This window comes from Cricetulus griseus, chromosome 5 (genome assembly GCF_003668045.3).
Source record: "Cricetulus griseus strain 17A/GY chromosome 5, alternate assembly CriGri-PICRH-1.0, whole genome shotgun sequence".
In the NCBI taxonomy this organism is placed as follows: Eukaryota; Metazoa; Chordata; class Mammalia; order Rodentia; family Cricetidae; genus Cricetulus; species Cricetulus griseus.
In genome coordinates, this window is record NC_048598.1 from 104,826,732 (window position 1) to 104,849,648 (window position 22,917).

Consider the following 22,917-nt stretch of genomic DNA (forward strand, 5'->3'; position numbering starts at 1 on the left):
AGCTCATTTTCATCCATAGTGAGATACATAATGGATTGGAGCCCAGTCTCTGCCTCCCAAGCCCCTGGGCCTTCCCACTACACCACAGTACTGTTCTGAAACAAAAGTCTGCTGAACTTCAGCCCACAGGCCAGAGCCTCCCTACCACCTGCACTTACACAGCCCTCGAACTCAGAATGGCTCTTGACATTTTTAATGGTGGATGCTAAAAATCAAGCAAACAATTACACACACACACACACACACACACACACACTCACTTTTTATTTTGTTGGTTTTTTTTTAATTTTTTTGTTTGTTTTTGTTTTTGTTTTTTGAGACAGAATTTCTCTGTAGATTTGGAGCTTGCTGGAACCCACTCTGTAGACCAGGCTGGCCAGTAGATGAAACATACCATTTCATATGTAGTCTTGTGTTTCCCTTTTTCGTATCGAATTTTCAGCACTTGCTGTGTGTCTTGCTTCACACCTCCATCAGAACGGCTCCTCTGTGCTCTCGACAGCCACCAGCTGGCTTCTGGCTGTATGCATAGGAAATTCTGATGTGTGCATAGGAAATTCAGCCTTCCTGGCTTGTCTTCCTTCCCAGGTCTTCACTAGTGCAGACGGTACCAAGATGGACACCCTGTGCAAGTGCTTCTTTCCCCAGAGAGGCCGGGTTTCCAGCATAGCATCACAGGGTCACAGGGTATCTGAATGGCCATTGGTCTGTGTTTCAGCTTCTCTCCCGTCTCAAGGGGAACTTAGAGGAGGAGAATCATCACCTGCTGAGCCAGATCCAGCTGCTGAACCAGCAGAACCAAATGCTGCTAGAGCAGAACATGGAGAACAAGGAGCAGTACCATGAGGAGCAGAAGCAGTACATGTGAGTGGACCGTGGTGGGTGGCGTGTCCATAAGGGGCTCCGGACCGCTGTCCCCAGCCACACAGTATGCAGTCCTCATCAGTCCCCTGACATCTGTCCTCTCCTCCTCCAGTGACACCTGTTGCTCTCAAGACAGAACAGCACCAAGCCATTAGGGCTTGGAGGGTTGGAGATGGAACTCTACCTTTTAGAACTCTACCTTTCAGAAATCTAGAATATTCTAGATTTCTGAAAGAGGTAGAGGAGTGTGGCTTGCACATGTGCAAGGTTTCCTGCTCCCATGTGACCTCTTTGTGTGTGCATGCATATGTGGGGATGGGGTGTGGGGGGGGCAAAGGTCATCCTGGGAGTATCATTTGAGAAAAGGTCTCTCATTGGCCTGTACCTTCTTGATTAGGCTAGGCTGGCTGGCCAGTGAAGCCCCTGGGTCCTCCTGTCTCCTGTCATCCCAGTGGGATTACAAGGACACTCCACTATGCCTGGCTTCTTTTGTGGCTTCTGAGGATCGAACTCGGGTCCTTACATGTTTCCATGGCAGTTACTTTACCAACTGAGCTGTCTCCTCTGCCCTCATTTGTTTTTCTGAAGTATTAACCGCCGCTGGAAGACCTCTCTCTGTGTAGACTTGAGTTCCTTTGTAGACATAGGCAGTCAGCACCAGGTGTATCCCAGGGGAGGGGTTCAGATTGAGAGCTGAGAATCAGTTTCTCCCTCACCTGACTATAGCAAGTAAGTTTGTTCTGTGTCTTGGTTAACTACTGCGACCCGACTCCCCCCCCCAACTTCCCTGGGGGGGGGGCTTATGCAGGCCCTGGGAGCCTGGAACCCTGGGGGGACATGTGTGGACAGAGCTGTCTCTCTTCCCACTGGGATTGGAGAGGCACAAAAGGGCCAATGGAGGGAGTCCACTTGTGCTGCTGAGATGTGAGGAGGCCAGGTGGGGTAGGGAGGGTTGAGTGTGGCCGGTGATCTAGGTGCTGAGAATGTAAGAGAGGGGTGCCCAGCTAAAGGGTGCTGAGAATGTAAGAGAGGGGTGCCCAGCTAAAGGATGCTGAGAATGTAAGAGAGGGGTGCCCAGCTAAAGGGTGCTGAGAATGTAAGAGAGGGGTGCCCAGCTAAAGGCATTGAATCTACTGGGACATGTTTGAAGGGATGTGTGTCAGAGGTGATGAATGTATGGGGAAACTCCATGGGTTGGGTAATCCAAAGTGTATCGTGCTATCGTACGCCTGTCCCTCCCAGTGACCAGCATCTTGGGCCAGCCCTGTGCTGCTGGCCTAGCCGTGATGGTGTTGTGGCTTCAATCCCAGCACTCGGGAAGCAGAGGCAGGTGGATTTCTGGTCTACATATCATATTCCAAGAGAGCCAGGGCTACACAGAGAGACCCTGTCTGAAAACCAAATTTAAAAAAGCAGTGTTTCTGGAGGGGTGTGGTCACTGAACCCCCAGTGCTTTCCCGGCTGCCTCCTCTTTGCCTTATGCATCTGCTCATCACCTCTTCCAGGTCTATGTGAAAGCCCACACTGTAATTTGGGATCTAGGTGGCAGTTGCTTGAAGTTGACCCTCTGTAATCCGTGTGGTAGAATTACCAGCCGAGGCTGGGCAGGTGCTAACGAAACAGTGCAGCAGACTGATCCTAGGGAGATTATTAGTGATGCTTTTTGTATTAGAGAGTGTCTGTGTCAGGCTAGCCAGTGGCTTGGTACACCTCTCAGCTTGTTCCAAGCAGGGTGCACCCTGTTGGTGCCTTTTCCAGAGTGCAGCCTTGGCAGCGGGCTCTTGGGAAAGTTTTCAGTGTGGACAGGATTTTCTCAGCTTCAACAATGAGGTCACTCCAGCAAGTCACCACCCAACGCCTCACTTTCCTGTGAGGAATCTCAGGGGGTCTGAGTCAGTTGACCACACAGGAGGCCCACAGAGTTCAACAACCATGGCAGACACCCCAGGAAACAAGAGGCAGTGGGGCTGCCAGTCACTACTGTGATGTTGAAAGTGTGAGCCGGTTTCCACTATTTAGAAGCAGAGATTTGCTCCCTGAGCTTCTGGCTTTTCCAATGGTCACCATACCCGGCTGCTTTCTCCCTGCATGGTTGCTCTGCTGGGGCTGGCTGCCCAGGGCATGCTCAGGCTTGCCATGGCACCACTATGTATGTAGCCTTCAGCCTGTTGCCTTCTCTGCTTGGCCTCTAAAAGCAGTTTGCCTCACAAGCTGTTACCAGGGTTAGGGTACCCTTGCTTCACTAGCATCTGCAGTCTCAGTGCTCGAGTGTTAATGTGCCTGCTGACATTGCTGCAGTAGAGTGTCTGCCTCAAGCCAGCGGTGTCCTACACAGTTTGGCCTAGCTGGGAAGCCATGGGAGTTCCAAGCATGAGTTCTTGGTGGTCAGAGATTTGCTCTCTTCAGCCCACTTAGCTGGATCCAAGAGCGTGCATAGCTGGGTTTTTGTTTTGATTTTTTTTTTTTTTTTTTTTTGGAGATAAGATCTCACTTTGTTGCTTTGGCTAAACTGGAACTCACCTAGGTAGACCAGGCTGGCCTCGAACTCAAAAAAGATTCACCTGCCTGCCTCTGCTCCCGAGTGCTGGTATTAAAGGGCCAACAAGGCCAGCTAAATTGATATAGCTGGTACTGCTGATGATAAATTCCCAAATCAGTGATGGTGACCACTCTCAGGTCTGAGTCCAGACACTGTTTTGTGCTCTAGCTTGGTCTGCTCAGTATGGTCACTCGCTTATTTAAACTGTCCCTCTGTTCACAGAGACAAGTTAAATGCTTTACGGAGACATAAGGAGAAACTGGAAGAAAAAATCATGGACCAGTACAAGTTCTATGACCCTGCTCCAAAGAAGTGAGTGGATCTAAGATCGGTGACATACAGTGATCATAGCCAGCTTAGCTGAGACACAAGACAGCCTGGAAGTCACAGGACAGGACCTGCTCTGCACGCCCACTTACAGTGCCACTAGGGCAGTGGTTCTCAACTCCCTAACTCTGCGACTCTTTAATACACACAGTTCCTCATGTTCTGGTGACCCCAACCATAAAATTATTTTTTTTGCTATTTCATAACAATAATTTTGCTACTGTTATATCAGATATTTACATTATGGTTCATATGACCCCAAAGGGGTCACAGCCGCAGGTTAAGAACCACTGCCCTATGGCAAAGAAACTAGAGCTTCTCTCGGCCCCGCCCTGTATACCCCAGCTTGTCCTGTGAGGGGAGGCAAGTGCCATCCAGCCCCGATGAGACATCAGGGTGACTCACCCAAGAGCCCTGATATGAGGCAGAAAGTTGTGAGTCAGGGTCATTAAAGCTGAATGGCGTGGTTGACTCCTCAGAGTTTTGACACAATGTCGACAGCACAGCTGTGTTCCTATGAGGGAAAGGGATTGTGAGCAGGATGCCTGGCTGGGCCCCACAGTTGTCAGACATGGTCTACACAGTGGTCCTGTTCCCTCTGTAGACACACACAAGCATGAGCGGTGAATCTACCCCCGTGAGCAGTGGCCCCAGGATGTGGGGCTAGCTTAGTACCTGAAGATTGCCTACCGTCTCTTGTAGTACTTCCCCTGGTTGCTGGCCTGAAGCTTTAAGAGCGGTCCCTATGGACTGTCTTGGCCAGGCCATGGAGTTGAAGACAGCATGAGTCCTTCAAGTCTCAGTCTTCTATGTGATGGGGAACTGAGGCTGTGATGAGGAGTGGAGAGATAGGTGAACAAGAGCCAGAGGCATGCAGCTGGGGCTCTCCTCCGGGTAGCTAAGGGTGTCTGCCTAGCCGCACTTCCACAGTTCCCTTTAATCCAGACACCTGTGCCCCTGGCAAGCTTGCTGAATGCCAGTCAGTGAATACCGTCATGTCATTGGTTAACGTTAGCAGGTAATATGCCTAAAAGTGACTTTCACAGAAGGAAAAAGAAAAAAAAAAAAAAAAACAGCTAGTTAGCAGAGCCCGCCATTCTTGCACATGACAGATGAGTAGCAGTTTAAGTGCTCTTCTTCCAGGAGACTGGCAAGGGTTTCTGATGCCACATACCCTTCTCCTTGGGTGCGTAGCCTGCACCCAAGAGTTAGGCTTCTGAATTCCAGGCCTCGGGGGTGTAAATTAGATCATGGTGATGTTCATGAACACTGTCCTCCTTTCTTGAGGCTACTGGGATCGATCGAACTCAAGAGCCCTGCCACAGAGCCAACCTCCCACCCAGTGCCATTGTTTGCCTCTGTGAGCATGGGTTGTGACATCTAAAAATCTTCCAACTAGGAAGAACCACTGGATTGGAGCCAAAGCCCTAGTCAAATTTATGAAGCCAAAGAAGGAAGGTTCCAGAGAGCGGTTAAAAGCCGCTACAGATAGCCCCACCTGGCAGCCGGAGCCCTGGGACCCTGCCTCACCATCTGCCTCACAGACTGTCAGATCACAGCCAGAGAACTCTGACAACCCCACATCCATTTCGAACTGTGCAGAAGAACGTGGCACCCACAACGGGCCTGTGGGGAAAGGTAGGTGCAGCTGCCAGAGGCAGCAGAGTAAGGATAGAGGCTCCAAAAGCTCCATTCATTGATGGGGTGTGCCAGGTCTTTGAGGGAACGTGGCAGTGTATGTGTCCCCTCCCTGGCCATGTGACCAAGCCCTGCTCTGCTATGGCTGTGTTGCCCAGAGCACTTTGTTACTTTAGAATGGGAAGCAGCTGTGTGGTTACTTGAACATTCAGGCCCTTGGGCACAGCAGCAATATGTCTGGGGCCCTTTCAGATGTGTCAAAGGTTATGGCTTTTTTCTGCACACACATGTTTATCGCAGCGTCTTCCTTCCCAGTGTCAGAGAGTCCTGAGTGGCTGCCGTCTTCATCCTTTGAAAAGCACCTTGGTTTATTCTCCACACAGATTTGACCTGGAGTCCTGTAGTCTTGGGACACTGGGTATATCTTCCCTGAGGGTTGGTGTTTGGAATTGCCCAGGAGCTCTCAAATTAGACAGGAACACTAGTCATCCATGTTGTAGTTCACCAAGCATCTCTGGCCAGGTGAGCTGCACGTGGCTGCCGCTGGTGAAAAGTGAATGACAGACAGCCTTTGGTCTGTGCAGCCCTTCACCACTGAGATGTTTTATTATATTCTCTCAGTAAAAATCTCATCTGAAAGATAGGTTGTTGGGGCTGGAGAGATGGCTCGGCAGTGAAGAGCACTGGCTGCTCTTGCAGAGGACATGGGTTTGATTCCCAGCACCCGCATGGCAACTCACAGCCACCCGTAACTCCAGCTCCAGGAATCCAGTGCCCCTTTCTGGTTTCCACAGACACTCATGCACTCGGTGCACTTGATACATACAGGCAAGTACTCATACACATAAGATAAAAGTAACTCTTATTTTTGGGTTTTTGAGACAGGGTTACCCTGTGCAGCTCAGGCTGTCCTGAGACTCACTCTGTAGACCAGGCTGGCCTCAAACTCAGAGATCCACCTGCCTCTGCCTCCCAAGTGGGATTAAAGGTGAGTGCCACCATGTCTGACTTTTTTTTTTTTTAACAAAACAGATTATTGTGCACACACAAAAGGAAGACATTGGCAAGGTAGGCTGGTATGATACCGACATTGTTACCTCAATCACTGCCAGGTCTATAGTGTCTGGATGCTTTTGAAGCTAAGTCCAGACTTCAGATCTGTTATGATATCCAAAATGACCCTCTTAGAATCTGAAATACAAGTTATCTTAAACATTGCAAAAGTTCAAGTTTGCTTTTCACTTACGTTTTCTGCCAGGCTGGCTTATTTATGCTAGACCTTCACCTTGAGTAACTTAAATTTTTATCAAAGACATTGGAACTTTCTGAGTGTGTGTCAGGGAACCCAGGGCTCTCGGAGGCTGAGGGAGCACTGAGAACGAGTAACAGGTGCTGTCTGTTGTGAGTTACGTCACCTTCACCACTACAAGTACTTGTTAGCTTCAGCTGTGAGGAGTACACACACCAGTCTGTTGCATCTCCATTCTTCGTGCAGACAGGAGGGAGCGGGTGAAAGGTGAGTTGGGGATGAAGCAACGGTGAACAGGGCCTCAGGCTTCAGGTCAGTCTTGTCTAAACTCATTATGTAACCCAGACAGGCTATGAACTCATGACAACCCTCCTGCCTCAGCCGCTGAGTCTTGGGGTTACAGGTGCGAGCCACCACACCCCAGCTCTTAACTGGCTCTAAACATTATCTTCATTAACATTGCTTGTAGCCAGAGAGGGTCTGTGAGGGTCTGTTGCTTTTTGAACGTTTCCCATTTCAGCCTATATTGTTGTTTAAGTTGAATGAATTAGATGTGCTCAGTATAATTAAGAAAACTTTCGGCCGGCGTTGGTGGCACACCCTTTAGTCCTAACACTTGGGAGGCAGAGGCAGATGGATCTCTGAGTTTGAAGCCAGCCTGGTCTACAAAGCAAGTTCCAGGACAGCCAGGGCTACACAGAGAAACCCTGTCTCCAAAAAAAAAAAAAAAAAAAAAAAAAAGGCAAGCAAGAAAACTTTGAGAGAGTGTCTACCTGGTCCAAACTGCCACTGGGATCCGGGCATCCTCTTAACCACTGTCCATGCTCTCTTTCATCTAACCCCTAACAACCTATGAGGTGGACATTATTGTTGTCCATTTTTTATGTTATTTAGTTTTTAGAAGATGGTCTCATGAAGGTAACCCTGAGAAGGTAAAGCTGATACAGAAATAGAGATCCAAGCCTCAGACTCCTGAGCTGTGCAGTTCTGTTGAGTGCCTCCCTCAGCTGTGGCCACTAACCTAGGCCCCTTTTCTGTAATGTGGGATTTGACCACTAGGTGGTGCTGTGGCAAAAGAAATAGCCGAGACCCTGGTCTATGCTTTAATCCAAAACCAGAAGTCTTGTTGGATCAATTAGTACCACTGAAAGGTTTGCTTAGGAGCTTAGATCAGTTGTCTGCTTTGTGTTGTCTCCACTTGAACGGCCAAAGAGTGGAGGACGTGGGGGGAATCTGATGAAAGGAAATAACCCCCCCCCAGGTCTCTGGGGTGGGGGGGATATTGGGGTATGAAAAAGAGAGTTTCTAAACTCACGTTGCCAAAGGAGGCGATTCTAGAATTACAGCCTACTGTGAGTACTTTGGGTAGACTGTACCATGACAGTGGGCCAGCGAGTCATTAGGTGTGTCCAATGAGTTGTCAGGGAGCCTGTCATTAAAATGAATGAGTAAGAAGAGCTGGCTTCTCTGTTAATAAGCATTCTTATTTAATAATTTAACACACTGAAATTGAAAAATCATCTAAACCAGCAGCTCCTGGGGCAGCGTGTAATCCTCCTGATGCACTTCTTGAGTAATGGTTGGCACCAGGGTGCCACTAAATTAAATTGAGTCAGAGCATAAATGGTTCTGGCTCCGGTATTGGGTATTGGTTAGACAGGACTCCATTTTCCTGTGTTCACCTACTAACCCAGGGTCATTTGTGATTATTGCTCATTTCATTTGTTCTTTTATTTTTTTCCTCTTTTGGGTTATCACAATGATAACAATTTAGCGTCCCATCGCAAAAAGAGTCCCTTTTTGAGAAGCAAAAGCAAGGATAAAGACAAGTCTCCGTCGGCCCACCCAGCTCTCTCTAAACGCCTGCGGTTCTGGTCGTCCTCTGACATCCCATCCTCTCCCAGCGAGTCTGTCTCTCCCTCAGACATTGGGGATTTCTAATCCCCTCCTTTACCATGTGTCTGCTTCCTGTGTCCCTCCCTCGTTTCTAAAATTCAAACTACCAACCAAAGGAAGTTAGTCCCTAAAGGACATGCGGTCCCTAATGGACCCCTGTTCCTAACCCCATTTACAAAGTAGCCATCGTGGATTCTGATTGCAAAATAGAAGATGAGTTGTCATGCTCCCTGGACCATTCTTCAGCACAGCACAGTTTTAGGGGACCCTCAAGATTACATGCACTAAGTAAGTGAAGAGGCCTCATGTTCCCCTGGCTCCCCGCATCTGCAAGCTTTTATTGTGCCTGTGTGCGAAGCAGGAGGGGTCAGCTATTGCTCTGCTTCCTGAGATACCCACCGGAGAGTGAGCTGCTTTTCTAGAGATTTATTCTTAAGCAACTAAACTCTGTTCCCTCTTTGTCAGAGCACAGAGCTACTGGCTTCTGCTCCTGAGCGTCCAGTCTGTGTTTTGAAGGATTGCCAGCTCTTCTCTAGCATTTTGAATAATTGAACTGATTTTGCCTAGCCAGAGTGGAGTTTTATGACTGTGTTGTGATTCTTTGACATCTTGGCTGGTGAAATTAAAACCATAGCAGACAGAACATATATCAGGATATAAGTCACACCCAGACAGGAGAAGATGCTGACCAGAGAGGTCACCACTACTGTCATGTTTCCGTCTGGCACCACAGCTCTGTGATTTGGGCCATGGCCCCCTGTCTCCTCTGTGGTTATTACATACTCTTCCTGAAAGTAGTTCACCATTTGCTGTATCTTAAAAAGGAAAAGCTAGTGTCAGTTCTGTGCTGCACATGGAAAACCCAAGTGTCACCGTAGAAATCAGGTGACCATATAAACCTGTAACCATGACAGCGATAAGGTTGGCTATCATTGCCACTGCTTTCAGCTTGTGACCCTGTCTTTAAGAACACCAAGCCATGGTGGCGCCTGGTCCCAGAGTCTGTCTTCCTCACATGCTGTTGGAGTCTGCTGGTCTGTCTGTCTGGTGCTCATGCTGTCTGTCTGCCCATCTCCCACCCTTCTGGACTTTTTGTTTTCCCCTAACCCACAGAACGGCCTCATCACTTCATTCTACCAGACTCTTGAGTCTTGCTTCTCATCAGGCTTATCATTCGAAATCCAATCGCCCCCACAGTTCAGATCCTAAGGCATTGAAACCAGAGAAGAGCCCTGAAGATGAAGGGCCAGTTTATGCAAGAGCGGCCTCCACCTGCAGCCCGGCACTTGGGCATATGGTATAGGCATGGCCCAGAAGGCCTGGCAGCTGTTAGGAATGCTCTGGTGTTTTTCTTTTGTTTATTTGGGTTTTGTTTTGAGGTGCTGGGGCTCCAACCCTGGGTCTTACACATGTGTTGCAAGCACACCACCATTTCACTGTGTCCTCAGCCATCCTGCTCGTTTATATCTTGTATCTGGAGATCCCAGACTCACTCAGATTTGGTTTTCTGTTTATTTGAGGGTTTTTGTTGCTGTTGTTGTTTTTGGAAGGGGTGCTTTTCAAAACTATTACTTAATTTCGACTGATATATGTTTTATAGCAGAAAATTAACACTGCATAAAAGTCTAAAATACAAGGTATTGAAGTTTTGGGGGTTTGCTTGTTTTGTTTTTGTTTTGTTTCTGAGAACAAGCTATTGTGACCTTGTCAATGGACTTCCTTTTGACACCCCAAGGAACCCAGTTGGCGGGGTCATTAGCACCTCAATGGCAGGGCTGGAGACAACATCCACAGATACGTGTTTGGGCTGTGCAGACAGGACTTGGTTCTGAACAGTACCACAGAAAGTGTACCCTGTAGCTGGCTTTTGGATCATCACCAGCGTTTTCTTTCTCCTCTTGAGTTCTGTTTCTTCCCTGCCAGTCCCCCAATGCTAACCGTGTGGCCCACACTGGAGCTGAGCTAGCCTAGCCTGCTCCTCTCAGCCGCAGCTGGGGCCCACCCAGCTTGTGTCTCTGTGGTCTCTGTGCCCTGCTACACCTGCTTAGGCCTTCATGTGCTTGCCCAGCCTTGGCCAAGCTTACAACCTCATTTCTCAATGTCTTCTGCCCCAGGCCCCGGGGATCTAAAACCAAACCGAGGGTCCCCACGAGGAGGCAGTGTTGACCGCACAGACACCCCCACTGACCCAGCTGTGAAGTCCTGGCCCTCAGAGCCTGGCTCCCGAACTTTTTCAACCTCAGTCACCATGTCAGCCCCTTCCAGCTCCACCCCAGTCCCCAAGCACCCAGGCCGCACCAAAGGTGAGTGTGACCTCTCTAGGTGATGAGCTCTGGGCCTGGGGCCCTTCTAAAGACCAGAGAGATTCACAGAGGGGAAAAGCTGATGAAGACTTCTGAGTCACAAGTTGATGCAAGCCTTGTCTCTACTTACCAACCAAGTGAATTTGGATAAATAATTCAGCCATCTGTAGGCCCAAGTACCATGAGAAAAACCAGGACCCACCAGCAGGGGCATTCAGGCATTGGTGGCACCAGGCCTGGCCTGATACCAGGCAACTCCCTGGAGTCAGGAGGTGTTTTCTCCAGAAAAGGTGAACTCGAGGGCCTAACCTAGAAGTCTTGATAGAACCGAAGGCAAATGTCCCATATTGAAAACAATGACATCAGTGAGGGGTCTGCAGATATGCTATATCCTAGAACTCCAGTGGCTCTATGTGTTCACACCTCAGGCCCAGAATCGGTATGAGTCTCATTAGCTGATTCAATTCCCAGCCAAATAGCTTGGTCAGATGTCAAATAAAGCCCACAGAGGCTCCAGGATTCTGTGGACACCCGAGGAGAGCCTGCTGCCCCAAACAAAGGAAAAGCCAATGCAAAAGTCACTGGCATAAACTGGGGTGTTAGGAAGTTTTGAGATGAAAGTGTTAAAATGCCTAACAGTGGTAAGTAAAGTTACAGTGCCCAGACTGGAGAGATAGCTCAGAGGTTAAGAGTACTTACTGACTGCTCTTCCAGAGGTCCTGAGTTCAAGTCCCAGAAATCACATGGTGGCTCACAGCCATCTATAATGAGATCTGATGCCCTCTTCTGATGTTCAGGCATACTTGGAGGCAGAATGCTGTACACATAATAATAATAATAATAAATAAAATCTTTAAAAAAAAAAGAAGAGTTACAGTACCCATGAAAACAGGGTGCTATGAAAGAAGTAATAGCAAGAGAGAAGCATTTGAAAATCTTAAATGGTAAACAGAAAGAAAAGAATACCTAAAATTGCCATCCATATAATTGAAGAAAGATAAAAATGAGAAAGAAAGCAGAAACAGCTGACTATGATTGCTTTTTGGGGGTAGACCTACACACTCAGCCTTGGAAGGCTTAGGCATACATGGCCTTATACTATGAGTAAAACACAGGCAACACTCATGGGGTCCCTGAGTTCACAGTCTGGACACTTGTTGCCAGTGGGTAAGTAACTTATTTCAATATGGAGGTCTTTTCAGGGATGACCGCACAGGGATTCCGCGCTCAGATAGAAACTGGCAGGCTTGTACAGGCCTCCTGCTGACTGGAGGGTTCCCTTCCTGGCACCTTGTTAGGGGCTGCAGGCACTAGGCTTGCATAGCCTCCTACCTTGGGTGGTGAGTCCCGGGTGACTCTTTTTTTTCTTTCCTTTCCTCCGCCGCTTGATGGCATTGTGGCCCCTAAAGATGAGTTGTTTCTACCCCCTGTCTTTGGTGCTGCTGGCTTTGGGTTTGGAAGGGTTCCTGGGCCACTAGATCAGCTCCTCTACCTGGCCCCTAGGCCAGAGCTCACTGGCTCTTCATGCACAGGCACAAAGTGTTAGGCATCTGGGTTAGATGGGGTCAGACCAGTGCATTAGCCCATCTCTTCCCAGGCAGACAGATGAGTGGAGGCACCATACATGTGCCCTCCCTCACCCCAAGACTTGGACCTTACCTTGATTCAGGGGCTAAACAAAGGCCCAAGGTGGTCATGGGACCCTGGGGTTTTCCTTGTGGGTTGTAGGTATTCTAGAAACCTGGTACATTAACTTATTCTCACTTCAGGTTGTAATTCTGATGACAACCTCTTCGAGCCTTCCATGGAGCCTGAGGGCCCCTACCCCAGGCAGCCAGGTGAGTGGCCCGTGTGGTATTAGGTGGGTTTTTGTCACTAGCCCTTTGCATTTACACTAAGCAGCATGGAAGTCATGGAAATCTAACACACAAAAGAGGTGCGGGTGGAATTGTCACAGTGGACGTGGGGATGTAGAACTGGAGCCTCTCTGAGCTCGCCTGCCCTGTCCTGCCCAGGAGCTTTATTGCACAGTTCCTACTTGGCAGCCCCTACAGTAGGGGATTCACTGTCCCCCTGGAAGCCTCAGGGTCTGAAAACTCTTACATGCCTTGCTGTACAGCACCCTCCAGGTGTGCCAGGAAGTCGTGGTGACCAATGTAGGGAACATGTTTTAGGAAGGGTGCACTTTGCTCTTGGCTTGGGTCCCACATGCCCATGGTAACACGAGTTGTATGAAACCACAGTATTAGACACACTTCTCACCTGGCTGTGGACGTTGTAAGTTTCTGCAGATGAGAGAACAGGTAACACCCTCCCAGGCTTCAGCACTGCAAATTGCTTTGGGTTTCCATCTGTCCTTTTTCATTTCGTGCTCCCTGCCATGTGTCCTTCCATCCTTGAGCCCAGCCTTCAGACATACAAGACAAGCACTGTACCCAGTGAGCTACTATCCCCAATCTGTTCTTAAATTCATTTTATGTGCATGCGTGTTCTTCCTTTGTATATGTCTGTGTACCACATGCTTGCCCAGTGCTCCTGGAGGCCAGAGTGTCAGATTCTCTGGAACTGGAGTCATAGACGGTTGTGAGCTGCCAGGTGGTTGCTGGGAATTGAACCGTGATTCTTTGGAAGAGCCAGTGCTCTTAACTGCTCAGCCATCTCTCAAGCCCCAGTTCTCTGTTTTTAAAAAGTAGTTCTAGGGGGCTGACAAAATGGCTCACTGTGCAAGGGCATGTCCCAAGTGCAGGCCAGGCATCCTGAGTGTGAGCCCATAAACCACATGGTCAAAGGAGAGAACCAGCTACTGCCTTTGCCCTCTGACCGCCATACACACACACACACACACACACACACACACACACACACACACACACACACACACACACACACACGTACGTTTAAAAATAATGAATGTCTTAGAAATAAAAAGCAGTGGGCTGGTGGGAAGGCTCAGTGGGTGTAGGCACTTGCCACCAACCTTGATGGCCTGAGTTCAGTCCCAGGACCCACGTGGTAGAAGAGAACCAGCTCCTTCCTGCAAGTTGTCCTCTGACCTCTGTGCATGCCCTGGCACACACATACCACACAAAAAAATAAACATGTTGTTGTTGTTTTAACTAAACGCTAGACCCTAGAAGCATAGGAAGAAATTCCTTAAAAGGAAAACCTTGGAGGTTTACATGGGTTCAGTTTCTGTCTGATGTGCTCAGAGTCATCGAGGGAGCCAGCACTACTGTCTCCTACGCACTGTTTAGAGAGTGTGACAGTATTAGCATTAGTGAGTAAAGACAGACTTGTTAATGAGTCCTCTTGGCCCAGGAGCCTGTCTGTCTTTACCCAGCATGGGGGACCCTATAGTAGGAGAGGGCCCTTTCAAGTGCACCAGCTCACTGAGTAGCCAGTTTGGTGACTGGTTGCCTGGCCGTGGGATTCTTCATACGCTTCCCAACTCCTCCAGCTTCTCTGTTTGGCATATGGAGTGGAAAGAATTGTTTAATGAACATAGGTGAGCTGGCGTGGTGGTTCAGGCCTGTAATCCCAGCTCCCAGGAGGCTCAGACAAGAGGGTTGTGAATTCAAGGCTACCCTAAACTACCTAGTAAAGCAAAACAAAAGTAACTCAAAACAAAACCAAACTTAAGTAACAAATGTTGTTTCCCTTTAGTGCCACCCTGTGCCTGTTACAGAACAGCCTGCGTTCGTTTCTGACTGCCCCTCCACCGAGAGTCGTGGTCCAATACTGTCCCCTACCACACTTGGGACTTAGGTCTGTGTAGACACCCAAGCTGATGCTCCTTAGGGGCCAGCAAGCCTTCGCTGCTACGCACCTGCGCTTGGCTCCGGAGCTGCTGAGATTTTGGAACACTGCCCCTGTCCCTTGGGGTTCAGAGCCCAGCAGCAGTGGTGTTTTCTCACCTGACACTGGTATACAGGAGAGCTCTGTGGACCCTGGAAGGGATAGTCCACCCATGGCAGGGAGTGATGTGCCGTCCTTCTGGACATCTGGCAGCAGGGGGATGTTTGCAGACTGGCTCAGGCTGACACTTGTGGCTGCAAGGGCTGGGTCATTCTACCTTTGTTACTAGCAGCTTTGAGTTTTCAGTTTAGAGCAGATAAATGTTTGAGGCAGGCGATTGGAAGGAACTGAAGAAAAGCAGACGGCATGTAGAGTGGCCCCTCTGCCCCTGACATCCTGTCATCTCTCATGCACTTACCCAAGAGATGCTCAGACACACACTGCTCCACGCACACACATGTGTGCACCTGCCGCCCTACACAGTACCTCGCCACTGTTTAGGAAAGGACTGTTGGCATGTGCACTGTGTGGAAAGAGAGGTGGTCTCCAAGCTCCAACCCTGGCCTTGCCCACAGGCGCCCTTTTGTACTTTTTGTACTGGAATTCTGTGATGTGGCCTGTTTTGTTGCTATTTGAAACTAGATGCCTAGACCTGGTGACAAACAGAGACCTAGCTCTGCCCGTTGTGGCCAGCCTGCTGGGTGCTGTGTCTCGCTCTCTGTTGCTGAAGCCAGTTGCCTCAGAGGAGGATATGCAGCATCCTGCAGACAGACCTTCCTGGCTGAGAACCCTGGCCTGAGCTGGTGTAGAATTGCTTTATGTTTTCTTCCTCGAGCCAGCGTGTTAACTTGGGATCCGCCTGATCATTGGCCCTTTGTATTAAATACAGTCGTTTCTTCTCAGCATCTCGGCCAAACAGCTTGGAGAGCAGCAGAAACACATCCAGCAACAGCTCACCTCTGAGCCTCAAGGGTAAGGCTCTCCCCCTGGAGCACTTGGAAACATTTATTTGGACATTCAGCTCTGGGCCGGTACCATTCTTAGTTCAGATCTGCTCAGCAGGGCTTGAGACACATTCTGGTCCAGTCATGGGCCATACACCAAGGCTTGAAGCACAGGCCTGGGAGATGAGGGCTCAGCTCCCTCCTGAGGATGTGGGTAAGTCACAGATCCTCTGGGTCCAAGCTATGTGGACTAGAGATAGGGACCAATGTTCTTTCCCACTCAGAACCGAGAACAAGTGTGATTCTTTTTTGAAGATGAGTTTTGTATCTCAGGCTGCTCTCCAGCTCATTTTAGAGCCAAGGCCAGAGTGTCACCATGCTAGTCTGTGTGATGCTGGGACTCTAACTCAGGATTCCATGCAGTTAGCCAAACACTCTGCCAACTGAGGTATGTCCCCAGGCTGAATTTGATTCTTCAACAGCAATTTCTAATTTTTTTTAAGGGTTTTGTTTCATTGCCTGTTTTCATGTTCAACCGGCCCACACACACGCACACATTTGAGGAGGATGTGTGCTGTCACATGACCTTATTGAGACTAAATTTATCAAGATTTTTCTTCTTGACCTCTGCAAAAATGACCTCAAATGTACTGACTGTTAAGTGAGCTTTTATTATGTGAGTGAATGAGAGCTAATGAGCGTGTCGGGGTTAGAAATTTAAATGTCACTGCCCAACATTGGCACAATGTACAAGAGATCGACATTGTTCCTGAGCAAGGGTGACATGCAACCCGATGGAACCGCAAGGCCATCTGGGCTTGTTGCTCCAGTGTAAACCTTATACCTCAGCACACACACTTTTCAACAGGAGTTTCTGCCCTTTTGGGACACAAAGAAAACTGTTGTTAGTCCCAGGAGATGTGTGTGGTTTGTTTTGGTTAAGAATAGAGAAATAGGACTGGGGATATAGCTCAGTTGATAGAGTGTTGGCTTAGCATACACAAAGCCCTGAATTCGGTCCCCAGTACTGCATAAAGTAGGTGTATACCTGTAATCCTAGTACCTGGGAAGTAAAGGCAGGAGGATCAGAAGTTCAAGGTCACCAGCCGGGCAATTCGTGACAGGGTTTTTAAAAAGCTAACTAAGCAAATAATAATAATAATAATAAAACATGGAGAAATATTGTCTGCTGTCTAGGAGATGAGGAAAAAAATTTTAAATACGTTTTTAAATTTTAGTGAAAGTATTCTACTTTCTCTTTTTCACCAGTTTGTTAAGAGTCTAACTTGAGTGTTAATGACTGCAGAAGGAATCCATTTGGGCAGCAAAGGTGCCCAGGGCTTGGGGACAGGTGTTCTGAGTTGGGATAGTTTTGGGTGAGCTGCAGGGGACCGAGTGGGACCAAGCCAAGACTGATGTGTGCCCCTGTGTTGCTCTCACAGGTTCCTCAGACCGTCTGCACGGCCGGTGTGAAAGCTTCGGTAGCTCAGATCTGATCCCCAGCAGGGACACCACCACACTATCTCGGGATGCTGGCACCCCAGGACGTGGTATTCTCAGCCGCCATGAGTACCCTCCACTCCGGAATGGGCCTGTTCCCCAGGAGAATATCCAGAAGAGGGGTGCAGCTCCAGCCCACACTGGGGCACGGCCCCGCTCAGCCTCACCCAGCAGTGAGATGGTCACGTTGGAGGAATTTTTAGAGGAGAGTAACCGAGGCTCTCCTACCCATGTGAGTTCTCTAGCCCAGCAGGAGCCAGTGGAGGGTGGGGGGCAAGGCTGGCTTGGCCATGGCAGGATATTGAGTGCCACTAGCCAAAATGTCACTGTGAGCTGGCCCTTAGGCCCAGACATCAGAGACTGCTTTTCCCTTAGAAGCCAAGCTGGTATAGCCCATGTCATCTCCAGCAGCCACTGGCAAACTTGGAAGGGCTTTCAAAGAACCACAGAGTAAACATATTAGCTCCCTGGGCACGTGTGGTAGTTTTGCTATAGCTGTCTTGCTCTGTTCCTGTAGAGAATGCAGACTTCAGCCATGCCTGGCACAACTGTGCTCACATGCAGTGATATTTGAATTTTATATGATCTCACATGCCTTGATGTAGCAGAGAGGGGGTAATGTGGGGTGGGGAGGGTTGTTGCTAGGGATTGAACCCAGGGCTTTGTGCCATTCCTAGTCCTGCTTGGTTTTTCTATTTGTTTGTTTGTTTTGTTTTTAATATTTTTGTTCAATTGCTTAGAAACATGAAAACTTGCTTGAGCTGGGCATCATCCCTTTATAGTCCTAGCACAGAAAAGGCAGAGACATGCAGATCCCTGCAGCTCACTGGCCAGCCTGCTATGCTAATTGGCGAGCTTCAGGCCAGAAAAACATAGAATCAAGGTGGACGCATTAGAGGAGGATTTTCCGTTGGCCTCCACATACATGTCTGCACATTGCAACATTGCATACAGACACACACTCGTCACACACATACATGCATTGCCCACCCACCCACCCACCCCAAAGTCTTGTTGGCTCACAAATTGTGAGAATAGGCTGCAGCATGCTGGAGGCATAATTAGAGTATTTGCTTAGCTTGGGCAGTGCCCTGGGTTGGATCTCCAGCAGTACATGTGTGCGCGCAAAAAGCACACACACACACATTTAACACGTGTGCACACATGCACACACACACACCCATACCCCTACCTTTGAGAAGCTAGTTGGATTGGGCTCTTGGCTCCATAGTGCTGCCTTGCTCAGTAGCTTCTCACTCCCCACCCCCACCCCCCATAACCACCTGCTGACAGACCCTCCTCTGTGCTCTTCAGGGCCTCACCACATCTTAGGGCCACCCATAGGATTATGCTGTCTGACATTACTTATGTGAGCTCTTGGGATTTTTGAATGAAATACACACTCTAGACCTTGAGGACTGTTGAATTAACGCTTCAGTCTTTCCCCCTAACTCCCCAGTAAGCAGATTTCATCCGTGTAGTAAAATCAACAGCCTGTAACTAAGAGCACTGAGGCATGGGGAATATAAAATACTTGCTCATGAACGTTCATTGAATACCTGGTGTCTATTGGGCAGTAGGCATGGTGCCTCCTCTCCACAAATAAAACCAACCAGCTCTGCTAGAAGTTTGCTCAGTGCCTGGCTTCATGGTTGGCACAGGAGAGAAACATGAAACCTGGTCCTGGACTCACTGCCCTTGTGTTTCTGTCAATCAAGTGCTGGCTTCATGCCAGGTGCTGGGGATCTTCACACAGTGTAAAGGAATATTCCATAACAGGTGTTGTGGGTTTTGTTTTTTGTTTGTTTTGATTTTTGTTTTTTGGGTTTTTTTTTTTTTTTTTTTTAGTAGATGAAGCCTAGAGCAGAGCCTGGTGGCACAGGTGATAAATGACACCTGTGGACATTAACAGTCACAGCTCTTCCTAGATGCCCACAGCATAAGTAGCATGTCAGAAAGCATCAGCTTTCTGGGGTACAGATGGCTCCTGAGCCACTGGTCCACCCTTCAGCCTGGCACCACTGCAGATCACAGCAGGGTCTGGGGGCCCCTGACACTTGCATCCTGTCTGAGCTCTCATCTCTTCCTCTTCCCATTGAAATTATCTATCTGTGTGTCTGTTTGGACACATGCATGGGACATCACAGGATAGCTGTGGGAGTTGGTTTTCGCCTCCCTTCAGTTGGGTTCCAGGGACCTAACTCAGGTTGTCGGCCTTGGTGGCAGGCATATTTAGCCACCAGACAATCTTGCCAGCCCATCTCCTGTCAGTCTTGGAAAAAAACACCTCACCTTGACTGGTGCCTCTGCCAGCCTGTGAGATGCTAACTAATGCTACAGACCCTAGCAGCCACACAGACCTTTACTTCCGATAGCTCTGCTTGTTTCCAGCGTAGTGGCCAAGGATACCGACATTAACATTGGTGGCTTTTAGGCCTCCTAGATAGGAGAAGCAGAGCTAAGGAAGCAAGAAGGATGGGCTGTCTCCCCTTCTGGGCCTTCTACCTCTCTGGCTTCTCCCTCCCTTGCCAGTTCTGGTGTATGTCTTGTTTCTTTCCTGTCCTCGTGAGTGCCCATGCCTGTGGGATGGGTAGAGAAAGAAGGGCTGGTTCACCCCCCACCCCAAAGCTTTCTCACTCCTGCTCTGTACTGTAGGGGAGGGAAATGGACTGAAACAGCCGGCTCTGGGCCAGGTCTCATTACCAACATTAACATTGGTAGCTTTTAGGAAGTCACTTCCCTCTATGTCAACTGGGTGGTGCCTGGCATTCTTGACCCAGTGGTCCCTCTCCTCCTGACCCCTCATCCCAGAGTGCTTCCTGGGCATGCCCAGAAGCCCATCAGAAACAGAAATGACAGTCCAGACTCCCAAGGACACCCCCCTCGCCCCCGCGCTGCCCAATTTTCCACCTCTGTTCTCTTCTTTCCCCAGGACACTGCTGGCTGCCGTAATGACCTTCTTAGTGACTACTTCCGAAAGGCTCATGATCCTCCAGCCATGGGAGGCCAGCCAAGGCCACCAGCTAGGAAAGATGGAGCCAAGATGCCCACTAGTTTTGTGGCTCCCACAATCAAGATGCCAGTCAGCTCCTCTGAAGGGCAGCAGCTGAAGCCAGGGCATTATGTAAAGCCCAACTTGAGACCATCTGAGGCGGAGGCTCTGGCTGGGGTCCCTTCAAGACAGGTCCAGCCTCCCCAGAGCCTGTCTCTGGGTAGACCCAGGCAAGGCGCAATGCCCCCAACTTGCCACATGCCTGCCAGCCGAAGTGCATCTCTGAGTAGAACCTTCAGCTTGGCTTCCGCTGACCTCCTCCGGGCCAGTGGGCCAGAAGCCTGCAGGTCAGAGTCTCCTCAGAAGCCAGGGTGTCCTGAGGCCACAGGAACCAGAGACACAGGCAGCCACAGCCTGCAGGGTTCCCACAGCTTAGCCCGGGAGAGGACTCCACTGGTAGCAAAAACTGACAGCTCCTCTCCAGGCCCAGGTACCCGTGGCCGACCACTGGACACACGGCGCTTCTCTCTAGCTCCTCCAAAGGAGGAGAGGCTGGCCCCGCTGCAGCAGTCTGCCACAGCCCCAGCCCTTGCCACTGGATGTAACAGTGGTAGCAATCCCCCGATCCAGCACTTTTCTCCCACTGTGGCTCCTGCTGTCAGGACAAAACCCAAAGTGCCACCACACTCCGGGGAGGTAGCCACTGTCGCTCCTGTGCGATCAGGGCTCAGCGTCTCGGAAGGAGACGGGGGCCCAGGGCATGGCTACAGTGAGGGGCTCCTGACCAAAAGCCCTGGTAGGTCTCCTGACTTGGCTCCCCATGTCAGCCGGGGCCCTGATGACTTCAGTCAAGGGAGCAGTTCAAAGAGCACACCAGCATCCCCAGAGCCAGGTGGGGACCCACAAACAGTGTGGTATGAGTATGGTTGTGTGTGACTCTTCTCATTGGATCTGCAGCTCGCAAATCCTAAACTACTTGAGCGCCTTCTGACTCCAATGGCCTTTTCTCCTATTTGCCCAGGGTGCCAGGAAAGGGTATAGAATGGGGAATGGGGTTCCCACACAGTCATGCTATTATTGGTTGATGGAAACACTGTGCCAAGCCCTAAGAGGATCACTCTCCAGGGCCTGTAACTTATCTTCTGTAGCTACAGCTTCCAGCAGCTGGTGTGTCTAATGGACAAATCTATTTAGCACGGGGACTGCTTAGAATTCAGTGGCAAAACCAGTTTACGCAGAAACAGGCACTACTTGAGTAGGAATACTCATTTGCAACCTGCCGACCTCCGTTAAAGAGTGTATGCACACTTGCATACATGCATGTGTACCAGGCTCACAGAGCTAAGTCCCGGCGATGGGCCTAGAAACTCCATTCCCGCCTCGAAGCCATTGATTTAGGCAAAGCTTAGACTGGGCGAACTGCAAAGATCTGCAGGGCTTTGTGAAAAGCCCAGAGCAGGGCTGGACTATTGCCATCCCACCCTGGGCTCCAAGCACTTCCCTTTACAACAGGGCAAAACTTTAGGATCAGCCACAGGGTCTGGGCTCTGCTTAGTGAGTTTTGAGGCTACCCAGGGACCAGCCTTTTGGGATTTCCCAGCCTCACTTTCCTACAAACACTGGATCTGCTAGGCCTAGGGTATGAAGCAAAGAGATGTGCTATGTGTGTCCCAGTGAGGGACTGTCTGGCAGGCCTAGTAAGTGCACAGAAGGAAGGCTGAACACACACTTGCTTTGTAGTGTGGCTATTGCACCCAGCCTTCCTTAGTTGAGATGGAATGTTGTTATTTCTGAATAACTTTGGGGGTAGAAACCAAATTCCTTTAATATATATGTATACACATGAATATATATATGTATATGTATATGTTTCGGGGGACCTATTTATGTTCCTGTTAGGTTGGAAGTTATTCTTTCAGGCACTGACCTGCTGTTTGTGTATTTGGTCCAATCCCTGACATGTTTCGTTTCCTGTTGTAATGGTGCTTTTCCTGGGATGGACTAAATGATTTATTTTCTGTTTTGATGTAATGTGCTGAGAAAGAAACAAGGGAGACCTCTGAATGTTAACAAGATCCATGGTAAGGGTGTTTGAGTTATGTGTTAAATATCTATTCGTCTTGGAAGACAAGGGCAGGGCCGTAATAAAATGGAATGGAACCTGGGTGAGTCCTGGTTTTCTTCACTGAACACCATGGCCACATGCAGTGGGCTACCACAAACTAGGCTTCCAGCTCCCACACCCCAGGCTTCTCCTCAGCTATGGGAGTCCATAGTTGGCAGAGTCATTGGGTATGGGAAGCTGCACAGGCAGCAAGACAAATGGAAAGAACAGAAGTGTTCTGTAAGTGACAGCAGCCCCATGGTCCATGTCACATCATTCAGTGTCAGGTGAATTCCAGTTGGGGAGAGGACTCTGTAGTCAGGACAGCATCCACTTTTGATTTTCCCAAAGCTACACAGCTTCCAAGTGTTAGATCTCGGATTTGGGTCTTAGGGCCTCATGTTTAAATTGGATGAATGGGTGGGTGGGTGGATGGATGGATGGATGGATGGATGGATGGATGGATGGGATGGGATGGGAAAAAGTATATAAATCTCCCAGGTGACCTAACCTTGTTCTGTTTCCTGGTCTGCCAGGTGTTTCAAGTTTCCTTCCTCCCTCACCAGACTTTCTGTGTGAGCCACTCTTGCCTTCTGGCCCTGCCCTTCCTTCCCGAGGCTCTGCAATCTGTTGGATCTGGCTGCTTGGTGGGAACTGCTATCCGTGGAGTAGTCACTTGGCAGGCTTCACTCTGTGTGGCCTTTGTAGGATTTGATACCTGGCCAGTCATGCCTTGTTGTTGGCAGCCTTTACCTCACGACTGTGT

At 49.4% G+C, this 22,917-nt stretch overlaps 1 protein-coding gene across 2 annotated transcripts in view; it reads left to right on the plus strand.

Moving 5' to 3' along the window:
• Ccdc88c (coiled-coil domain containing 88C) overlaps window positions 1-22,211 on the plus strand; it is a 121,063-nt gene extending 98,852 nt beyond the window's left edge. Inside the window, exons 23-30 of one of the 2 annotated variants that reach the window (XM_027419128.2) lie at window positions 719-864; window positions 3,626-3,715; window positions 5,130-5,368; window positions 10,628-10,816; window positions 12,586-12,654; window positions 15,515-15,583; window positions 16,998-17,287; window positions 19,988-22,211. In XM_027419128.2, coding sequence (XP_027274929.1) covers window positions 719-864; window positions 3,626-3,715; window positions 5,130-5,368; window positions 10,628-10,816; window positions 12,586-12,654; window positions 15,515-15,583; window positions 16,998-17,287; window positions 19,988-20,983 — 2,088 coding nt within the window. In that variant the 3' untranslated portion in view covers window positions 20,984-22,211. The remainder of the gene's footprint in view (window positions 1-718; window positions 865-3,625; window positions 3,716-5,129; window positions 5,369-10,627; window positions 10,817-12,585; window positions 12,655-15,514; window positions 15,584-16,997; window positions 17,288-19,987) is intronic. The other variant, XM_035445571.1, reaches the window with a different exon arrangement.
• The last annotated feature ends 706 nt before the right edge of the window (window positions 22,212-22,917 follow it).